The 21,630-nt window shown below is 44.0% G+C and overlaps 1 protein-coding gene across 1 annotated transcript in view; it reads left to right on the forward strand.

Moving 5' to 3' along the window:
- The window catches only part of GPCPD1 (glycerophosphocholine phosphodiesterase 1), a 234,105-nt gene that overhangs the window by 7,150 nt on the left and 205,325 nt on the right, over positions 1-21,630 (forward strand). Inside the window, 1 exon segment of the mRNA XM_033936285.1 lies at positions 5,708-5,796. Coding sequence (XP_033792176.1) covers positions 5,708-5,796 — 89 coding nt within the window.

Raw genomic sequence — 21,630 nt, forward strand, 5'->3', positions numbered from 1 at the left:
AACTGGAAAACAGCTAACGTCATTCCGCTCCACAAAAAGTGATGCAGGTTAGACACTGCAAATTACAGACTGGTAAGCCTCATGTCAATAGTGTGCAAGCTTATGGAAACATTGATTAAACACAAATTAGACACGGTTATGGATGACGAGAGACTGAGGGATCCACACCAGCATGGATTTACTAAGGGGAGATCCTGCCAATCCAACTTGATCAACTTCTTCGACGGGGTAACTGGATAAAGGAGAGTCCCTGGATGTGTTGTATCTGGACTTCAACAAGGCTTTTGACAGCGTCCCACACCGTAGACTTTTGAACAAGATTTGTTCATTGGGGCTAGGAGAAATATTAACTGCATGGGATAAAGACTTGCTCAGTGGTAGACATCAGAGGGTGGTGGTAAACGGTACCCCCTCTGAAAAGTCGGAAGTGCACAGTGGAGTACCGCAGGGCTCGGTCCTGGGCCCAATCCTATTTAATATCTTCATACAAGATCTGCCTCAGGGACTTCGGGGGAAAATTGCATTATTTGCCGATGATGCTAAATTGTGCAACATAGCGGAGATACCAAGCCCGACGCTATGACACAGGACATACTGGTTCTGGAACACTGGTCTACTCTTTGGCAGCTGAATTTCAATGCCAAAAAGTGTAAGATAATGCACCTTGGTGGCAGAAACCCATGCAGAACCTACACTCTGAATGGTGAAACCTTAACCAGAACTGTGGCAGAACGAGACCTGGGAGTAATCATTAGTGAAGATATGAAGGCAGCCAATCAGGTGGAGAAAGCCTCATCTAAAGCTAGACAAATGCTGGGTTGCATCCGGAGAAGCTTTGTCAGCCGAAGGCCCGAGGTGGTGATGCTGCTGTACAGGTCCATGGTGAGACCACATCTGGAGTACTGTGTACAGTTTTGGAGGCCACACTATCGGAAGGATGTGCTAAGAATGGAATCGGTTCAACGATTGGCCACCAAGATGGTCTCAGGGCTCAAGGATGTCCCTTATGAAGAACAACTAGGTAAGTTGCACCTTTACTCTCTCAAGGAACGCAGAGAGAGGGGTGACATGATAGAGACGTTCAAATACGTTACTGGCCGCATTGAGGTGGAAGAAGATATCTTCTTCCTTACAGGCCCTACGGCGACAAGGGGGCATCCGCTGAAAATCAGGGGCGGGAGATTCCATGGTGACACTAGGAAGTACTTCTTCACCGAAAGAGTGGTCGACCGTTGGAAAAATCTTCCACTTCAGGTATTTGAGGCCAATAACGTGACTGATTTTAAGATCAAATGGGATCAACACGTGGGCTCACTTCAAAGAGGAACTTAGAGGGGAATTTCAAAGAGGAACTTATTTGAGTGGGCAGACTTGTTGGGCCATAGGCCCTTTTCTGCCGTCATATTCTATGTTTCTAACTCTTGGAGTCCCGGAGGCTTTCCACCTCTCGGGCTTATGTGAGGGTTTGGCGTATCTTTGAGGAGTCTCTTTTCACGCTTCCCTGCCTAACATCTTAGAGTTCTTGCAGGATGGCCTGGACAGGGGACTGGCTTGGTCTTCTCTCCGGGTTCAGCTTGCGGCCTTGTCAACCTTTCGTGGGTTGTTGAAAGGTCGTCTGACTTCCATTCCTGATGCGATTCGCTTTTTGTAGGCGGCCAAATTGCTCAAGCCTCCCGTGTAACCTTCTTTTCCATCTTGGGATCTGAATCTGGTTTTTGTTCGTTCTAGTGCGCCCACCTTTTGAACTGTTGGGCGACTGCCTTTTGAAGGACCTTACTCTTAAAGTGGTCTTCTTGGTGACCATTACTTCAGCTAGATTTGTTTCTGATCTGCAGGCTTTCTCTTATAGAGCTCCCTTGGAGTTTTCTAGGGAGCGGGTTGTCTTGAGGCCTGTTCCTTCCTTTCTGCCAAAGGAAGGAACTTTTCATGTCAATCAGGCAATGGTCCTCCCGGTGCTGGGTAGCTGGGAGGGCTTTTCTGAGCAGAGACAGTTGTGCACGTTGGATGTCAATCAGGTCCTTCACTCTTAAGTGCAGAGGACCCAGGAGATCAGGAAATCAGATAATCTCTTTGTCCTTCTCGTGGGTCCTTGTAAGGGGGATGGCGCTTCCACTTATCTTCTGATGAACAAGTCTGTTCCAGAGTTTCTCAAGGCTCATTCCACTTGGGGTCAGGCAGCTTCTTGGGCTGAGTCTTCTCTAATGCCTCCAGTGGATATTTGCAAGGCTGCAGTTTGCTCTTCTCTGCATTCCTTTGTCAGACACTACCGTTTGGATGTTCAAGCGCATCAGGCGCAGTATTCGGTGAACATGTTCTTGTGTCGGTCCTTCAGGAGTCCCACCCTTAACAGGTACTGCTTTTGTATGTTCCATTCGTAAGGACTATACCAGTCTACCAGGTGCTACAGAAGCAAAAATTAGGTTCTTACCTGCTAATTTTCTTTCTGTTAGCCTGTATAGCCCTCCACCCTGTCTGTCTTTGTACGGTGATTGCAGGTTTTTGTTTTGCTCACATGCAGATTTTGTTTTTTCTGTGGGTTCTAGAATTTTTCTAGGGCCGGGCAGAATTAAAAACAGCGGCTATGGCTCAACTGGCTTAGCTTGTGAGCTGTGGGGATATTTTCTATCAGGGCTGTGGAGTTGGAGTCGATGAGTCGGAGGAAATTTCGAGTACCTGGAGTCGGAGTTGGAAGTACAAAAAACTGAGGAGTCGGAGTCGGAACATTTATCTACCGACTCCATTTTTGAACTTGGCATACCAATCACGAGCGATTCTTTCAGCTATAGCACCCACTATATACACAGCACAAATGTTGCGAGCAGCTTCTGCGGCCTTGGAACCTTGATTAAAAGCAAAAAGAAGGTGGTGTCGAAAATGCTCATTTCTCTCAACTTGACATTCCATTTTAACGATCTGAAAATTAACCAGTGCTGTGGAGTCGGAGTCGGAGGAAATTTCGGGTACTGAAGTCGGAGTCTGAAGTACAAAAAACTGAGGAGTCGGTGTCGGAACATTTATCTACCGACTCCACAGCCCTGTTTTCTATACTAGGGTTTATTTCTACATATGTTCCAACAGTTGTTTACCAGTATTTGTTGTTTTTACACTCCTGTTTGGAGTGTGTTTTACTGTTTTCAGATGAAGTCTTTCCTAGGTTCTGCTTGGCTATTTTGCAGACTGGATTGCAAGAGGGGAAGCTATCCTGATATACAAGTTTGTTCTCAGTCTCCACCTACTGGTAGCAGTGAGGTATATAACCCATTCAAAGGATTATACCAGTCTACAGGCTAACAGAAAGAAAATTGGCAGGTAGGAACCTAATTTCTCCTTCTTTTCCAGAAATAAAAAAAAGATTTGACATCAATAAGTGAACATTTCTTAAGAAACAACTGCATATTTCATGGAATGTCCTAATTTTTTCACATGACTTTATAAGGCCTTTGGCTGTAACATTTTGCTGCCTCGTCGCCTCTACTGTGCCCTGTTTTAGCAGTTATGATTTTATATTGAACGTATTTTATTAAAGTATAAAAAGAAACAATATTCTGTACAATTGTCATTTTATAAATACAAATATACAAAGCAAGGACCAACAAAACCCCTGTCTCCCCTCCCCTTCACATATATCCATATATATTCACAGGCCAAGTTATTACAGAATGCGACACAGAAATATCATGCTAACAGAATATTGCAGTCGCATATGACAGGAATAGTGTTAGGGGAGTGCCACCTGGTCTGAGAGAGCCCTAAGCCAGCTGGAAGCTAAAGAAGCACTGCCTGGGCTTTGCATTCTCCAGTTATGTCTCTAACAGGATATATAGTTCAAACCTGATATATTCTAATGACAAAATAAAAATAAAATGATTTTTTTTTTCTACCTTTTGTTGTCTCTGGTTTCTGCTTTCATCTTCTTTTCACTCTCTTCCTTCCAGCGTCTGCTCTGTCTCTTCAATCCAGCATCTGCCTGTTCCATCCACTGTCTTTCCCTCTCCCCCTTCCATATGTATCTGACTTCTTTCTATGCCCCTCTCCCCTTTCCAGCCAGCCTGTTCCTCCTCTCTCCTTTTTACATCATTCATTCCAGCTTCACTGCTTTCTTCATTTTTATCTCTCCTACACCAGATCTAACATCTTTATCCCTCTCTCATTTCTCTGCTAACCCCCTTTCTAGCATCAATCTCTCTATTTTCTCATTCCTTTCTCCATTCCACACTGACCCCCTCTCCCTGCCAGCTGTTTCCTTCCTTTTTTCCTTCTCCCTACCCTCCTCCCCCTAGCCAACAGTAACTCTCTTCCCATCCCTTTCCCTCTTCCCCTCCCAGCAGCATCTCTCCTTCTACCTCCCTCCAGGTCCAGTAGCAGCTCTCCCTTTATCCAGCAGCTTCCCAGCCTCCAACAGTGGCTTCCTCCCCTTCCAGCAGCTCTCAGTACTTGCCTCTGAGGAAAGAGGAAGTTGCCGGTGAATCACTGCCCTGGCAAGTTCGAGAGTTGCTGGGAGGGGAGACAGCCACTGTCGAAGGCTCCCCATGATCTTGCTCCTGCGCACGCTGACCATCTCCCCTGCACCTGCACCTGTACTTGTACCTGCAGCTCTCTCCCTTCCACCTGCACCTTCCCCGCGGCCTTCTTTGGCGACTTAGCAGGGGCGGCAATCAAGACAGGCGGTTGACGTCAGGACCTTCCCTCTCTAAGTCCCGCCTATTTTGTTTCGACTTCCTGTTTCCAAACAGGTGAGACTCGCAGAGGGAAGGCCCCGACATCGGCAGCCTGTCTTGATTGCTCGAGGCTGGGTGGAACAGCAGCCTTCCGCCAATACTACCACAGTCGGCATGAAATTTAACTGCCAACTCAATCTCACCGGCCCTGCGCGGACCAGCAGGAATTTTCTGTGGACCTGCAACGGTCTGCGGACCGGCGGTTGAAGAACAGTGATCTAGATTACCCTATATTATTTTAAACCACTATAATTGTGGTGTATCTTTGCTAAGCCTGATGAGAGGAGGATAACTTGAGAAATCTAGGCATATATTTAGTCAAGTAATATATATTGCCTTGTTCCCACATATCCACATCAACTACAATTCTTTATGCTTATATTGTATGTTGTTTTTAAGAATAAAGTTTATATTTCTTGTGTTTTAATATAAGCTACTCCATTTGAATTGCTGATCTAGCTTCTTTGCTATCATATGATTTTTAAAATGAGCAATGCCTTCAGGTTGGTTTGGTTATTCATTTTAAAGTGGGGATTGACAGCCTCAGCTTCTAGATTTCATACACATGTAATCAAGAAGCAAGTAAAGCTTAGGACAACATCTGCTTTCTTGGAACTGAACAGTAGATCAGGAAGTTGACAGCATTTTGAGTTCTGCAGCTGTGCGAGTATAGAATTGTAAGGGGAGGGAATGAACAGCTTTTGTATGTGGTTAAATCTAATGACGCACACACAAAACAGCTCTTCTGTTTGTCTTTTGGTTCCTTTTCCATTTGTAAGAAGGTAAATGACAAGGTAATGAGGAATGAGCTTAGTGGTAGTTCATTGTTTGGAACCTGCAGGGTTCATGGTTAGAAAATTGAGGCTTGCTCGGATTGTAATGGTGGTGTATTTTTAGGGTATTTTTAATTTTCACAAGCTGATTAGCTATATTAAAACTCCATTCAATGTTATATATTTTTCTGTGCCTGTTTTCTTTTATTTTCACAGGCAAAAACAGTCTAAGAATTTTCTTAACAGATCTGCAAACATGACCCCTTCTGAGGTTACCTTTCAAATACATGGAACAACATTACCAGGTAGGATTTGTATATATCGAGAACTTAACTTTGTACCATAACTGCATGTTCATATTTGTAATACTGTGTCTGTAGTAGTAAAAAATTGTCACACAGAAAGAGATCTAGGAGCCCACTTCATTGTGGTAAAGGTCGTTATAGTAAACCATTATTACAATATTACAACTAATGTAGCTTTTTGTATAACTTGAGCTTTCTTAATTAGGATGCCTTTACTTTTATTTTTTTATCCATTGATTTTGTTTGTGACATTTAAACTTGGAAGTTGAGAAACAAACTTATATTTGCTAACATTTTATATCGAGTTTGCCAGTAAGTCCTCTACTTCTTTCCCTTCCCCTGTTTTTTGAGTTCTGACATTTCCCTCTAAGGATGTGGAAATTCAGAGAGTGTATCTGGATACTGAATTGCATTTTGATTAAAACTTTGGTTGTTAAAAACTTATTTCTGTGCATAATAACTGATTTAAGTCAGTTTTTGGAGGACAAAACACCAAATACAGGCAAACTTCGGTTTGCGAGTAATGTGGTTTGCGAGTGTTTTGCAAGACACTCGAGCAAACTGTAACTCACAAATCGAGCATTAACTCCCCACCCTAGGAACCGGCTTTGCTGCTCCCCCGAGACCACCAGCGCTGCTCCCTCCCTTCACGACTGAGATCTCTTCTCCCCCCTATTGGCCAGCCCTGTGCTTACCCGTGCGGCGGTGCTGAAAGTGCCTGCCGCTGGTTCTCTGCTGGGCTGCTGCGGGGCCTTGAGCATCTGCGCATTCTCAAGGCCCCGCAGCAGCCCAGCAGAGAACCAGCGGCAAGCACTTTCAGCACTGGCACATGGGTAAGCAAGCACAGGGGAGGAGGTGATCTCGGTTGCAAAGGGAGGGAGCAGCACTGGTGGCCTCAGGGGAGCAGCAAAGCCGTTTCCCTGGGTGGGGTGTCAAAGTGGAGGACAGCAGTGGGAGAAGACAGAAGAAGGGATATGGGTCGAGTCGGAGAGATGTACCTATTAAATCAGTGGAACAATTCATCCGAGCTGTCATTATGGTCTATGGGGAACTTTGCTTTTATATGAGAGCACTTTGGATTACAAGCATGCTTCTGCAACAAATTATGCTCGCAAACCAATGTACCACTGTACTAGTATGTGTTCTTTTTCCTTAGAAAAATGTAAAATAATTTACCCCCTCTTTTACTAAGGCACGCTAGCCGATTTAGCGTGCGCTAACGATTAGTGTGCGCTAAATGCTAACACGCCCATTATATTCTTTGGACACGTTAGCATTTAGTGTGCCTTAGTAAAAGGATCCCATAATTTGCGACATTGGTCTTTATCCCAGGACAAGCAGGCAGCATATTCTCACTGATGGGTGACGGCATCAACGGAGCCCCCGGTACGGACACTTCAAGAACTTGAAAAAGCTCTTGACGCCCGCACCACACATGCGCGAGTGCCTTCCCGCCCGATGTAGGCGCGTTTCTTAGTTTCCGCGGAGCTAAGAAGTCGCGTTTCAACGGCTGTTGAAAAATTTTTTCATTTCACTGCCTTCCCGCTTTCGCGTTTTTCTGACTTTTGTCAGTTTCTTCTTTTATTTCTTTTCTAAGTTCCTTCTAGTAAAAAAAAAAAATTACAACTCTAAATTTGATTTTTTTTTTTTTTTCCGTTGTCAGTTTGGCCTTGTGGGACCTTATGGATCGCCACTTTCTTTTCTCCCCTTTGCATAGCTCTTGTCCCGGGCTGATTTTTTTCCTGCCCAATCTTCCTCTACGCAGTTGTTTTGTGGTGGAACTTGTCTTCACCGACATCTTTCGGTTATTTTAGCACTGTCGGGCCCTCAGCCTTTCTGGTTTTTTTCTTCCCTTGCTTTTTTCCTCTCCAGTGCATTTTCATGTGTTTTCTCCAGAGGCCGTTTCCTGTCGACGCCACCGAGACGCTGGTGATCCGGTACCCAGCGTACTTCCGGCACCGCTTCTCCAGTCCGCACCGTTGATGATCTTCTTTTGGTAAGTTGGTTTTCTCCTTGGAATTCAGGTCTTTGTAGCAGTGAATTTAATCCTGTCTTTTTCAGTCCTCTATCTAGCTCCGCTTCAGTGTCGATGGCTGTCTGGCTATGGGCATGTTCATCTTGGAAGTGTGGAGCAACACCGATGGTACTGATATGAGGTACAGGTACCGATGTTTTTTCTTTTCTTCTATTTCCGGAGCCACACCTATGGTACCTGTCATGGACCAAGGGTACCGGTGTTCTTTTCTTTCTGCTCCGGAACGACTCCAATGGTACCGGTCGGGAACCCGGGGTACCGGGGTTCTTTTCTTTTTCCTCTGGGAGCCTCACCAATGGTACCGGTCATGGTCCCTGGGTGCCGGTGCTTTTTTCTTTCTCTCTCCTCTGGAATGATGCCTTTAGTACCGGACATGGCCCAATGGTATGGGCGTGTTTTTTTCTCTTTGATGTGGCACGATCTTCGGCAACGGTGCCGGTGTCGTTTTCTCTCTGCTTGGGAATGACACCATCGGTACCGGTCATGGACTAACGGTGCTGGTGTCTTTTCCAGTCTGCTCCAGTGGTGCTATGTGCATTGATATCAGCTTTTTTCACTATGATCACCTTGGTACCGGTGTTGTATCTATTGGTACCGTTGTCCATTTTTAACAGTGTTTTCTTTCATGCCACGATTTCAGTGGGCGTGGGCATGTTTTCACTGTTTCTGTCGGTCATGTCGATGTTCCGAATTGGTGTCGACCTCTCTGTTCGATGTTGACTTCTCTCTCGATCTCATATTACTGTCGTCGTGTCTCATCGATGTTGCAGTCCATATTGACATCCAGGTCGATGTCGGACTTTCTTGTTGACATCGACAGGTTCAACAGTGATTCCAGTGGTTTGGGTTATCAGGTCTGTTGACATCGTCTCTTCTAGTGCTGCCCGGTTGAGTTTTTGGTTCCAGAGACTTTCTACTTGTGTCTTCTCTGCTTTGGCCGACTTCTGTCCCATGACAGTTGCAGTTACCGGTGTCGGTATTGTTCTGGTATGGGGAGGATTTGCAGTCATTAAACTGTTTTCGGCCTTCGACTTTGACTCTTTGATAGTCTTAGTTTTTCTCTGATTGAGAGGCTTGGGGTGTCTTTTAGAACTACGCCTCATCTCTCTCTGATGTGGTGGGTGCTTCTTCATCACATGTTCTGTTTTCCTTTGAGTGGGGGTCGCAAAGCCTTCATCATTGCACTCTTAGGGAATTTTCTGTAACTGTATTCCTTTGGGAGTTGCCTTTGTACAGGAATTTCTTTTCCTTCCTTCTTCTTTTCTCCTCCAGGGTGGTTTGTTTCCCTTTCTGGATCTCTGTGGGGACTTTTTTGGCACGTCCTATGAGCTAGTTCCCATGTGTTTTTGTTTCCTTTCTGGTAAAGTTCCTCCTCACGACTAGTGTGTCGTCCTCTGTCTTTCTAGGCAGAGTGGACAAGGCAGGGGTCCGGTTAACCAAACCGGTTTCTTAGATCCCCCTACTGCCTGATTGGTTTTCATTGGTGTACACTTTCCATGTAACCGCTTTTCCATTTGAGTACCTGTTTTTGCAGATGTTTTTTACGGATCTGGTCTCCATCTGAGTGTCTGTTTTTATCATTACTCAACAACACAGTTTATTGAATATATCTGATTTGGTGGTGTGTTCCTGGGGCTGTGCTGGAACATGTTTCCTCTACATTATGGCCCTGGTAAGTTTTCTCTGGCCGCATCTATGTAGCAGTTTTCATTGTCATGGTGGCTGTCTTCTCATTCTTCCTATACTCTTACGAGCCTAGGCTCTCTGAGTTTTCTTCATCTGGAGGCTTCTTCTTTTATCTCTTCCTCCTGCTCTCAGACTCTTTTCTTTTGAGAGTCTGCGTGAGATCTTACGCAGTCCTTCCTGTTTTTTCCTGCTAATTTTCCTTGAAGGGTTCTATTCGATTACTGGTCTTTCTCTTATTTGTCAAGGCCACTGGATGACTGTATTTTTTCTGTATTTCAGACCTCATGGCTCTGCTTCCTGAATTTACGGGCAGCCGCTACCGCAGGGGTAGGGAACTCCAGTCCTCGAGGGCCGTAATCCAGTCGAGTTTTCAGGATTTCCCCAATGAATATGCATGAGATCTATTTGCATACACTGCTTTCAATGCATATTCATTGGGGAAATCCTAAAATCCCGACCAGATTACGGCCCTCGAAGACCGGAGTTCCCTACCCCTGCGCTGCAGGCTCCAATTCATACTGCTTTCAAGCTGAATTTTTCAACCGTTCTTACCAGTTTGGGTTTTTTTCCTCCCAGATTATTCATGGAGTGACTGATTGTGCTGGCCACATCTATTCGATTACAGGGCCTTCTTGTTTTTCCATATTTTGAACATCTGTTTTTTTACCCAGTTGTTTTTTCCCTGAGATATAGTTCATACATTTTTCTCACTCATCTCTTTTTCTTTAGCTTTTCATTTTCCGTACCCATATTCATGTCTGTATTTCTTTGGGGTGGTACTTGACTCCACTTTTCTGAGAGTGGTTTTTTTTTTTTTCAGATTGTTTTCAATCTTACACATGTTGTTTCTTTTAAACAACAGGCATTCTCCTGTTTCTGTTTTGCCACGGGTCGGACTACCTTCTTGTACTCCTCAGTGGTCTTTTGTTTTCCAGTAGTACCGGGCGAGGGCTTGTCTCTCAAAGCTTGTATATTTTTTATCTCCTCTAGTCTCTACGGAGGTTCCTTTTTCTATTTGTTACCTCCTTGCATGGTCTTCATGCTTGCCGCATCTAATTTCTGCCTGGGAGGTTCATATGGGCATTCTACAGCCTCAGGGTCTTTCGACTGCCAGGCATAAGATTTTTCTCATTTTTTCTCCTAATTTTTTCTAATGATATTTTTAGGACCTCATGATTTTCATCATCTACTCTGTCCTCAAGTCCTCCTTCCTTGCACAGTCAATTCAGGGGTTTTACACTACATGTAATTGAGCAAGGAGTCTAGGGCTCTCTCTTGTTATGTCAGGAGGCCCTGTTTTTGTGACCTTGGAGGCGATTGGCCATCTGCTTTTGCTGCTATTCATGGGGAGCTGAATTTTCTAGCAGCCAATTTCAGCAGGATTCTTTAATCCTTTTACTCCAGGATTTTTCTTTGTCTTGCAACGGTTATTTTTCTCCTGGATTGGGCGAGCATATTTTTATATGCATTCCCTTCGCTTCTTCTCCTGTTGAGCTTTTTTCATCAAGCTCACGAGAGCTGTTACCACCATGATGCATGGTGACCCAGTCAACATGGGTTCTCTCTTCTTCGTTCACTCAAATTTTGGCAGCCCTTTCTTCTTTTCATTTTCCTGCTCGGTTCTCTCCGATTCAGGAATCTTTGATTTCTTCCAATCTTCATTGGTTTTTTTTCTGTGGGCTGCGTCCATTTCATTTACATCTTTCTCAGCCCGTTTGTTGATTTCTGCCAGGACACCAGCCACTCGCCCTTGTTGATATGAAAGGTGGTTTCATTTTCTTTCCTGGTGTCTTTTTCTCTCCCTGTTTCCACCTTCCTAACCAGTGGTATTTTTTCTTTGTTTGATTCTAGTCTTGAGTCTATAGCTCTCAGACTTCTTTTTCATGCTATTGTATTTTTTTCCCTTGATCTGTCCAGGAGCAACCTCTTTCTGATTTCTTCTCTGGTTCCCAGGCTCATAACAGGGATTTTTTCATGTTTGTAACCACACCTCATTCCTTCTTCCATCGTCTGGACTATTCCTGTGGTTCTTTCCTGGTTGTTGATGCTACCATTTGTATCAATGGCGTCATCTCCACTTGTGTTTATTACCTGGAAAATGGTTTTGCCTTCTGTCTCTAACCTCTTCCAGAGAGATCGGTGAGGGTTCATGCCCTGCTAACAACTTCATCCTTATCAGTCTTTTATCAAGCCAAGGTGATTCTGTGTTCATGTCCACAGTACCTTCTCCTATTTTCATTTTGCTCAGCTGGTTCTTCTGTCTGTGTTGTTTCCTGCACCTCGTTTTTCTCTACGAGGATCCTGGCTTTATATGTTTTGTCCTATAAGTGTGTTTTTGTCCTCCTGATTATGCAGGTCAGAGCCACTGTGATTTTCTTCCAACTTTTTCTTTTGATTCAACTCAGTTTGGATATCCTATATTCATGAGAACTATTTTCGCTTGGCTGATTGCCTCCCTCTCGTTCTTCTTTACTCAGACTGGCCTGGCACGGGGATATCGTGTCCTAAACTCAGTTCATTTCTTCACTTCTCACTATTGTCTGGTTTTTTTCCTCCAGATGGGATGGGCTCTTTGGCCATTATGTTTTCCAATTATATTTATTTGGCCAACTCTTCCACCATCCCATCTCTGTTAGCTTGGAGGTCACCCATCAGTGAGAATATGCTTCCTGCTTATCCTGGGATAAAGCACAGTTACTTACCGTAACAGGTGTTATCCAGGGACAGCAGGCAGATATTCTCACAACCCACCCACCTCCCCGGGTTGGATTCTTAGCTGGCTTATCTTAACTGAGGGACTGCATGTCTACGTCGGGTGGGAAGGCACTCGCGCATGCGCGGTGCAGCGTCAAGAGCTTTTTCAAGTTCTTGAAGTGTCTGTACTGGGGCTCTGTCGGTGCCGTCACCCATCAGTGAGAATATCTGCCTGCTGTCCCTGGATAACACCTGTTACGGTAAGTAACTGTGCTTATTCTGAGCTCCATTAAAAGATTTCCAATTTGTTCAGAATACTGTGTTCTGAGTTGTGCTGCCTGATTTAGCAAAAAAAATTTCGATTTGATTCAGCCTATTGAATCGATTATTCGATTCGATTTTCCTGCCCAATTGGGTGTTTTTTTAAAACATCCTGGTGGGTTTATTTTATAGCCTCTTCACCCCCTTTGCCCTCTCCTAACCACACTGGTGCCATGGTGTAAACAAAATAAACCAAGAAAAAAGACTTTTCCTCTCTCTGTTAAATCCTAGCTCACGTTTGTGGTCTAACACCAGCTCTGGCAGGATACACGTTTCAAATCTGACATATTGTAATCACAAAACGGAAAATAAAATTAGTTTTTCTACCTTTTGTTGTCTGGTCATTATTCAAATCTTGTTGGTCCCAGGCTCTGGTTGTCTTCTGATAACTTGCTTGCCAGGGTCTCCTTCTTTCTTCTTTCTCTTGCTAACCATCCATCTTCCATCTCTGTTCTCCCCTTCCTTTTCCTGGAGGTCTGGCCCTCCCCTTCCTTTTCCTGGAGGTCTGGCATCTTTCCTTTTTTTTGTCTCCATCCACAGATCCACCTTTTCTCAACTACCCTTTCATCCAGCATCTCTCCCTCCTTCCCCACCATCCCAGGGTCCACCATCTCTCCCTTTCTGTTCCTTTCATCCCTAAATCCCATTGTCCACCATCTCTCTCCCTCTGTTTTTAGACCCATTATTTCTTCCCCCCAAAGTCCGGCATATGCATATCTCTTTGAAACCCCCCCTTCCCTCCTTCCTTCTGTGTACTTCTACACCAGGGCCCTCTACCCTGAATGTCTGCACCCCACCCCTGAATGCCTATACCCCACCCCTGAAGGCCTGCATGTCCTCCCCTGAATGCCTACAACCCACCCCTGAAGGCCTGCATGTCCCCCCTGAAGGCCTGTCCCCCCTCCCCTGAAGGCTGCACCCCCCTGGAAGATTGCACACCCCCCTCCGAAGGCATTTAAATGGGGTAATAAAATAACTTGAGAAATAGTCCGGAAGCTAAAAGAATCCAAAGATGATTGTATAGATCTTAACTGCCATAATTAAACAAAACAAAACAAAACATTTTTTAACAAGAGAACTTATTTGATCTACCATAGACAATTTGGTATCCAAGATAATTATCCAAGGTGTTGGGGGGTTATCTATTTGAATAATTCCCCCAGTGCTCAGAGTAAAATTCTTTTGCAGAGCACTCTTGTAATACCAAACTAAACAATTTTGGTTTTCTGTTTATTGAATTTGTTATCTTTAGCCCAAATGTCTACAATATTTATATTCTTCGATTATAATTCTAGGGTTTGAGAAAAAGAATCAAATATAGGGCATAACAAAAATATCTACATACAGTAGACTCCCATTGCTGTCAGAGATTCCCCCAATGCTTGCAAATAGATGTTAAATAACGGAGACATTGGTGAGCCCTACAGCACACCACAGTATGGGTGCCAAGGAGTTACCATTACCACATCCTCTGGCAATGTGTTCCAGAGCTTAACTATTCTCTGAGTGAAAAAAATATTTCATTCTGTTGGTTTTAAAAATACCATAGAATCCCAGTTAACCGGTATTCAGCTAACCACCAATCGGCAAAAAAAATTGCTGGCAGAAAAAGAAAAAAATTGTTTCCTGCGCTACTCAAACCTCCAAAGTTGTGTGCTCCTGACCCAACAGGAACTTGCGGCAGGGTCATTCCATGTCAAGTGGTCTAATTTTAGAAAAGTGCCCCACCTCTTTACCACAAACGTTGATGAAAATTTATATGCTGAATCTTACATGACCCAAACAAACTCTGGTAAAGTGGAGATATAGTTCTTTGTTTGATATCCCTGCACAATGTTGGCAACTTTGAGTCAAAATATTTCCTTGACCATTGAAGCAAAACCAATGAAACTTGGCAATCTTTTACAACTTTTAGCGAATCTATTCAATAGAGCTAATGTGGATTTTCATTTTTTGAAACTGAGGTATGTAAAGAGCCTCAAGGTGGGCCCAAGAAATGGACCATGCTCAAAAAGTTCAAGTTTAGCCTTCTGTGGTTCCTGTAATAATGAAGCTATTCCTGTTAACTTTTGTCTGTTATTTTGTGCCATGACGTTGTTCTCAAATATACAATTTCAACTTATTAGCTAATATAGGGGGTCTTTTACTAAGGCGTTCTAGCCGATTTAGCGTGCACTAAATGCTAATGTGTCCCTAGAATATAATGGGCGCATTTGCATTTAGCATGCGCTAAATCGGCTTGCGCATCTTAGTAAAAGACCCCCATAGTTACTTTACAATTTCAATGTAAAGTTGTGTTTTTTTTCCAAAAAATGTCAAAAATTGGGTATTTTTAACCAGCGCTTACAAAAAAGAATATTCTGGAAACATTTTAAACTAATTCTATTAGAGCAGGGTTGCCTACACTTTTTTGGCTTGCGAGCTATTTTTAAAATGACCAAGTCAAAATGATATACCAACAATAAATTTTTTAAAAAACACAAAGCAAACTGTACGCAGAGAAAATGTAAATTATCATTTGTATTTGGGGGGTTTTTCCAGGGGTCAAGGCAGATGACTTTAAAATATGCAATGTCACCTCAGTAACAACTATACAAAAATAGACAAATATACCCCCTCCCCCTTTACTAAACCGTGATAGCAGTTTTTAGCGCAGGGAGCTGCATTGAATACCCCTCGCAGCTCCCTATGTTAGAAACCACTATCGTGGTTTAGTAAAAGGGGGCCATAGTGTAAAATATAGACAGCAGATATAAATTCTCAAAATCGACACATTTTGATCACTAAATTGAAAATAAAATCATTTTTCCAACCTTTTTGTCTGGCGATTTCATGAGTCTCTAGTTGCACTTCCTTCTTCTGTAAATCCAATATTTCTTTCTTTCTGTCATTCTTTCTCTCTCCCCCTGCCCCCCTCTTTATTTCTGTTTTTCTCTCTCCCCCGCCTGTCTGTTTTTCTGTCTCTCTTCCCCCTGCCTGTCTGTCTTTCTTTCTCTCCCCCTGCCCCCCACCAAGCCATCATGCCGATTCTCCAGTTCCACAATTCTTTTTCCACCACACCGATTTCTCCCTGCTTCCCCGAGCCAGACCTAGTGCGTACAAGCGCAGGGGTCACAAGACTTCACTTACAACATTAATTCAGATATTGGAGAGGAAGTTCCAGGCCAGCCAGGCAGCGATTGGCTGGCCCAGAACTTCCTCTCCGACGTCAGAGGTGAAGTCTTGTATGCGCCTGGCCTGGCTCGGGGAGGAAGGAAGAACAAAATTGCAAAGGCAACGCAATCGACTCACGTTGCCTTTGCGATCTACTGGTCGATTGCGATCGACCATTTGGGCATCCCTGTGTTAGAGCGCGTTTCAGACCCCCTGAAAATGTTGGTTTTGTTAAAGTGATATGTGTCATAATCCAAGAAAAGGGACCAAGTCTTAAATTGAGTTATCCAGCTGGCTAAGTAATCTAGAACACAGTTCTTCAACCGCCGGTCCGCGGACCGGTGCCGGTCCGCAGAAAATTCCTGCCGGTCCGCACAGGACCGGCGAGATCATCTTCTTCAATTTCCTGCCGGTCCGCCCAGGACCGGCAAGATCGAGGAGCGCAGGGCCGGAGAGATAATGGGGAGCCTCAGTCTGTGCTTTCTTCCCTCCCAGCGGCTCACCTTACAAGCGCAGCGATTCAGGAAGGAAGCCTTGGAGCTTTTGCTGAGTCGGGCCGCCTCTGATGATGCAACTTCCGCTTTCCTCAGAGGCGGTGCGACCCAACAAAGGACCCGAGGCTGCCATACTGAATCGCAGCGCTGGCAAGTAAGGAGAGTTGCTGGGAGGGGAGAAAGCTGCTGGCATGGTGGAAAAAAAAAGGGACAGCTGCTACTGGACCTGGAGAGGGAGAAGGAGAGATGCTGCTGGGAGAGGAGGAGGGAAAGGAGTCTGGGAAGCTGCTGGGCAAGGGGGAAAAGGGACAGCTGCTACTGGACCTGGATAGGGAGAAGGAGAGATGCTGCTGGGAGGGGGGAGGGAAAGGAGTCTGGGAAGCTGCTGGGTAAGGGGAAAAAGGGACAGCTGCTACTGGACCTGGATAGGGAGAAGGAGAGATGCTGCTGGGAGGGGGGAGGGAAAGGAGTCTGGGAAGCTGCTGGGTAAGGGGGAAAAAGGGACAGCTGCTACTGGACCTGGAGAGGGAGAGATGCTGCTGGGAGGGGAGGAGGGAAAGGAAAAGGAAGAGAGTTACTGCTGGACAGGGGGAGGAGGGAAGGGAGAAGAAAAAAGGAAGGAAACAGCTTGCAGGGAGATTAGAGGATGGGAAGGGGAGAGATAGGAATGAAATGGGAAGGGGGTCAGCAGAGAAATTTGAGAGGGACAAAGATGCTAGATCTGGTGTAGGAGAGATAAAAATGAAGAGAGCAGTGAAGCTGGAGTGAATCGTGTAAAAAGGAGAGAGGGGCATAGGCTGGATGGAAAGGGGAGAGGGGCATAGAAAGAAGACAAATACCATATGGAAGGGGGAGAGGTCAGACAGTAGATGGAAGGGGCAGATGCTGGATTGAAGAGACAGAGAGGGCAGATGCTGGAAGGAAGAGAGTGAAAAGAAGATGAAAGCAGAAATCAGAGACAACAAAAGGTAGAAACAAATAATTTTATTTCTATTTTGTGATTAGAATATATCAGATTTGAAATATATATCCTGCTAGAGACATAACTGGGGACTGCAGTATTCTGTTAGCATGATATTTCTATGAACTTGGCTTGTTCAGTTTTCTTGATAGTAGAGGAGATATATGTGAAGGGGAGGGGAGACAGGGATTTTGTTGGTCCGTGCTCTGTATATTTATATTTATAAAATCACAATTGTTCAGAATATTGTTTCTTTTTATACTTTAATAAAATACGTTCAATATAAAATCACAATTGTTCAGAATATTGTTTCTTTTTATACTTTAATAAAATACGTTCAATATAAAATCATAATTGTGGCTTGTGCAGATGGGAACAGATGGTTTGCGGGGACCGAGCTCGCGGAGATGGAGTGTAAACAGAGTTTTTAAATTTTAGTCCTATTAGTTTGCCAGTCCACAAAATAATTCTTTTATTTCTGCCGGTCCATGGGTGTAAAAAGGTTGAAGAACACTGATCTAGAAGATGCTGATTCAAATGCAACAAACCATATCTTTCTATCATTTCATTTGCCAGAGATACACCGTTTCAATTAACAATATAATTCAACAATTGATTCAAAATTGCAAGAAATTTTTTAAAAACAAGGTTTGTCAACAGTTTATTAATGCAAATATCAATTGTTTTTAAACTTGGATCGTCAAAATACAGAAACAACTGGTTTTGGTCATATGGATTTTAAAAATTATAATTTTTATAGGTAATATTATAGTCCGATTTAAAATTTGAAAAAGGTACCAAGTCTTAGTAAAATAATTTAAGCCTAATTTTGGACTCCTTTTATGAAACCGTGCTAGAAATTTTTAGTGTGGGCCAGTGCGCTGAATGCTGTGACACGGCTAGAGCATGACAATCCAAATTATACTCTTTATTGGGCTAGGGTTTAGGGTTAGGATTGTTTTGCAAATACTGTAATCGGGGAAACAAATTCCCTTTTACACTCCATGACAGTCAGTTGTTAATAGGTCACATAGTTCATGGATTCTGGTGTGCTATCTGCACCTGGTTTCTACTTAGGCCCACGTTACTGGGTACTGTAGCCTCGGTTTCCATTAACGAAATTTGACACTCGTCCAGATCCACTGGTCAGTCAACTGTGTTCCAGTAAACATTCTGTAGGTATAGTCATTTAGTAACCTTGTGCTGGAGATTAGTGCTGTTTGATTCAGGTAAAAAAATTTTGATTCAGCTTATTGAATTGATTTTTCTATTTGATTCACTTTTCCTGTCCAATCGGGTGTTTTTGTTTAAACGGCTGGCATGTTTATTTTTGTAGCTTCTCCAACCCCACGCCGGTGCTGTTAGTGTAAACAAAACAAATTTTTTCTTTCTCTGTTACGTCCTAGCTCGGTGTTCTTGAACTTTTTTACATCTATGGACTGGTGCAAATAAAATAATTATTTTGTGGACTGGCAAACTACTAAGACTGAAATAAAAACGTCTCCGTCCCTTCCCCGTGAACTCGGTCCCCGTCTCCATTCCTTGTACAGGGAGTGGGAAAAGAGAGAGAGAGAGATCCATGGTGCATCTCTCCCACTCCCTCTACTGCCATAGCCAACATTTTTCCCTCTCTCATCCCCCGGATCATGTGTAGCATTTTTCACTATTGCCCACCAGCCTCATGCCCAAAATTTCTCCTATCAGCCCTCTCCAGCAACATGCCACACCACTCCCTCCATCACTATGTCCAACATTCCTCCCCTTGCATCCCCTTCAATCTGTCCACCACCATATCAAACATTTCTCCCATTCATCCTTCTCTTCTCCATGTATCTCTTCCTCACTCCTCTCTCTCTATATGCCCAACAATTTTTCTCTTTCTTCCTTTCCCCATGTGCATCATCTTTCCCTCTCACTTACACACTCATCCCCAACAATTCTCCCTTTCTGTCCCCTCCCTTGTGTCTAAAGTTCATGCCTCCTCCCTTCCTTCTGTGTCCCAAGTTCGTGTTCCCCTTCCTGGAGCCTCCCCCCCCTTTTCTCCCTTATTTATTCAGGGCTGTCTAGCTTCTGCCGAAGCCGGATCAGTGTCCCCTCCAAGCACGTGTCCGTCTTTGGCTGCTCCTTATCTTCAGCGCCAGCTGCACTTGGACAGCGCGCAGCAGCTCTTGCATGCTGCTGACCCGGTTCTGGTTCTGGATCAGCCACGTGCAGTGTGCAAGAGCCATTGTGTGCTGTCCAAGCAAACAAGTGTAGCTGGCGTAGAAGATAAGGAGCAGCCAAGCCAGAAGGAAGACGAAACATGCTTGCAGGGAACACGAATTCTTCATAGACTGGCAGGAAATTTTTGCGGACCGGCGGTTAAAGAACACTGTCCTAGCTCATGCTCGCTAACACCAGCTCTGGCAGGATACACGTTTCAAATCTGACATGTTGTAATCACAAAATAGAAAAGAATATTATTTTTTCTACCTTTTGCTATCTGGTCATCTTATTATTCAAATCATGTTGGTCCCATGCTCTGATTTCTGTTTGTCTTCTGTTAACTTGCTTACCAAGATCTCCTGCCCATTTGACGTTTTCTTCTTTCCCCATGCTCACCATTCATCTTTGGTATCTGTACCTTCCCTTCCATTGCCATATCCAACATTTCTGTTTTTTCCACTGTCTACTATCTATTGCACTCGTGCTCTTTCTCGCTGCCTTGTGCCCTGGGTCAAACCTCTCTATTCTCCTACATGCTGCATCTCTCCCTTCCTCCCATCCATTATCATGTGCAATATTGCTTTCTCTCTCCCCATGCACCAAATATCCCTGCCCTCCACACTATGTCCAACATTTCTCTCTCTTTTATCCATGCATGTCTCCCTCCCCTCCACCATATGCAAGATTTTTCCCTCTCATTCCTTTCTACCTCTTTGTTTACTCTTGGCAGAATTCTGTGCAAAAAAATTCAAAATTCTGCAAGTTTATTTGTCAAAATTTAAACAATATTTTTGCTAATAATTATCCATATTCCATTTAAAATAGTTAAAATAAAATGTTTTTCATTTACCTTTGTCTGGATGTTTTATTTTTCCATCATGTTGGTTCCAATTTTTTCTTTTTTTCTGCTTTCCTGTCTAATTCTTTTTCAAGTGGCTGCTATCCATTTGTCTTTTCTACTGTCCCTTGTCCATACCCTCACTATACCTGCCTCCGACATATTGACCATTCCATTTTAGCTCTTTTCTTCCTCTTTTTTACCCTTTTCCTCTTTTTCACCCTTTTCCTCTTTTTCATTTTTCAGCTACCTATCAAATTTCCATCTTCTCTCCCATTCCCCATCTCATTTGTTCCTCGGCCCGCCATTCCCTTTCATCTTCAATGCTACCTCCATTACCATATTTCTTTTCTACCATCTTATATCTATTCTCTGATTGTTTCCTTGCCACCCTCTCCTACCCCTTGGGTTTCTACCATTCTCAGCATCTTCTTTCCTCCACCCTTATAGCCTAGTATCTCCTCTCTACCCTTGTAGCTTGACATCTCCCACTCTCTTCCCTCATTCCCGTTTCCAGGCATCTCTCCCATCCCTCCACTCTACTCCTTGATCCAACATCTACCTCCATCTACCCTCATGTCCAACCCTTGTGCCCTAGTCAAATCTCTCTATCCCTCTCCATGCACTATCTCTCCCTTCCTCCCCTCCATTATGTGCAATTTCATCCCCTCCCCTCATTCATTTCTCCCTCTACTTCCCCTGTGCCACCAGCTTTCCTTCCTCTTCTCCCCTAAACTCCAAGGTTTGCTTCTTCGAGTCACTGTATCTGCAGTGACTCTCACATGCTGCTTGCTGCTAAACTATAAGTCTCTCCTTTGCCTCGGAGAGACTTCCAGGTCAGCGGCAGGCAGCGTGTGGGAATTTCTGCTGAGATTGCAACATGACGAGATTTGATGTTGACATGGCTGGCGTGTTGAGATTCTGTGCAGGAAAAGGGAATTCCATCCCTCCCTCCCCATCCCTTTGTGCAGTCATTTTCCTTCTCTCCCCCCCCTCCCCAATGAGACCTCAGCTTTTGGGCCTCCTGAAGCAGCAGCTGTGAACTGGCTGCTTACGGCCTGCCCACCAGGGCTTCCCTCTTCCGCATCATTAGTGATCTCATCAGTGATGTGGCAGAGGGAAGGCTAGAAGCTGCCTGTTCACCGCTGCTTTTAGGAGACTCAGGACTCACTGAATTGGTGAGTCCGATTTATTTATTTATTTAAGGAAACGCATCGATTCACCAAAATGAATCAGGCAGCACTACTGGAGATTAGTTTTTGGTTAACATCCTGTTCTTTTGAACACGCTGATCTTCAGAGATTCCCAGGCCGTACTCCTAATAACGATTAATGAATACGCTAATTTCAGATTTGAGCCTGAAAATCCGGAAATTTTGTTTATCAAGACCAACAGAATTTTTTTAATTTAAATTATGAAGAAAACTGCATAATGTACCTGAGAACGA

This window comes from Geotrypetes seraphini, chromosome 3, assembly GCF_902459505.1.
Source record: "Geotrypetes seraphini chromosome 3, aGeoSer1.1, whole genome shotgun sequence".
Taxonomy (NCBI): Eukaryota; Metazoa; Chordata; class Amphibia; order Gymnophiona; family Dermophiidae; genus Geotrypetes; species Geotrypetes seraphini.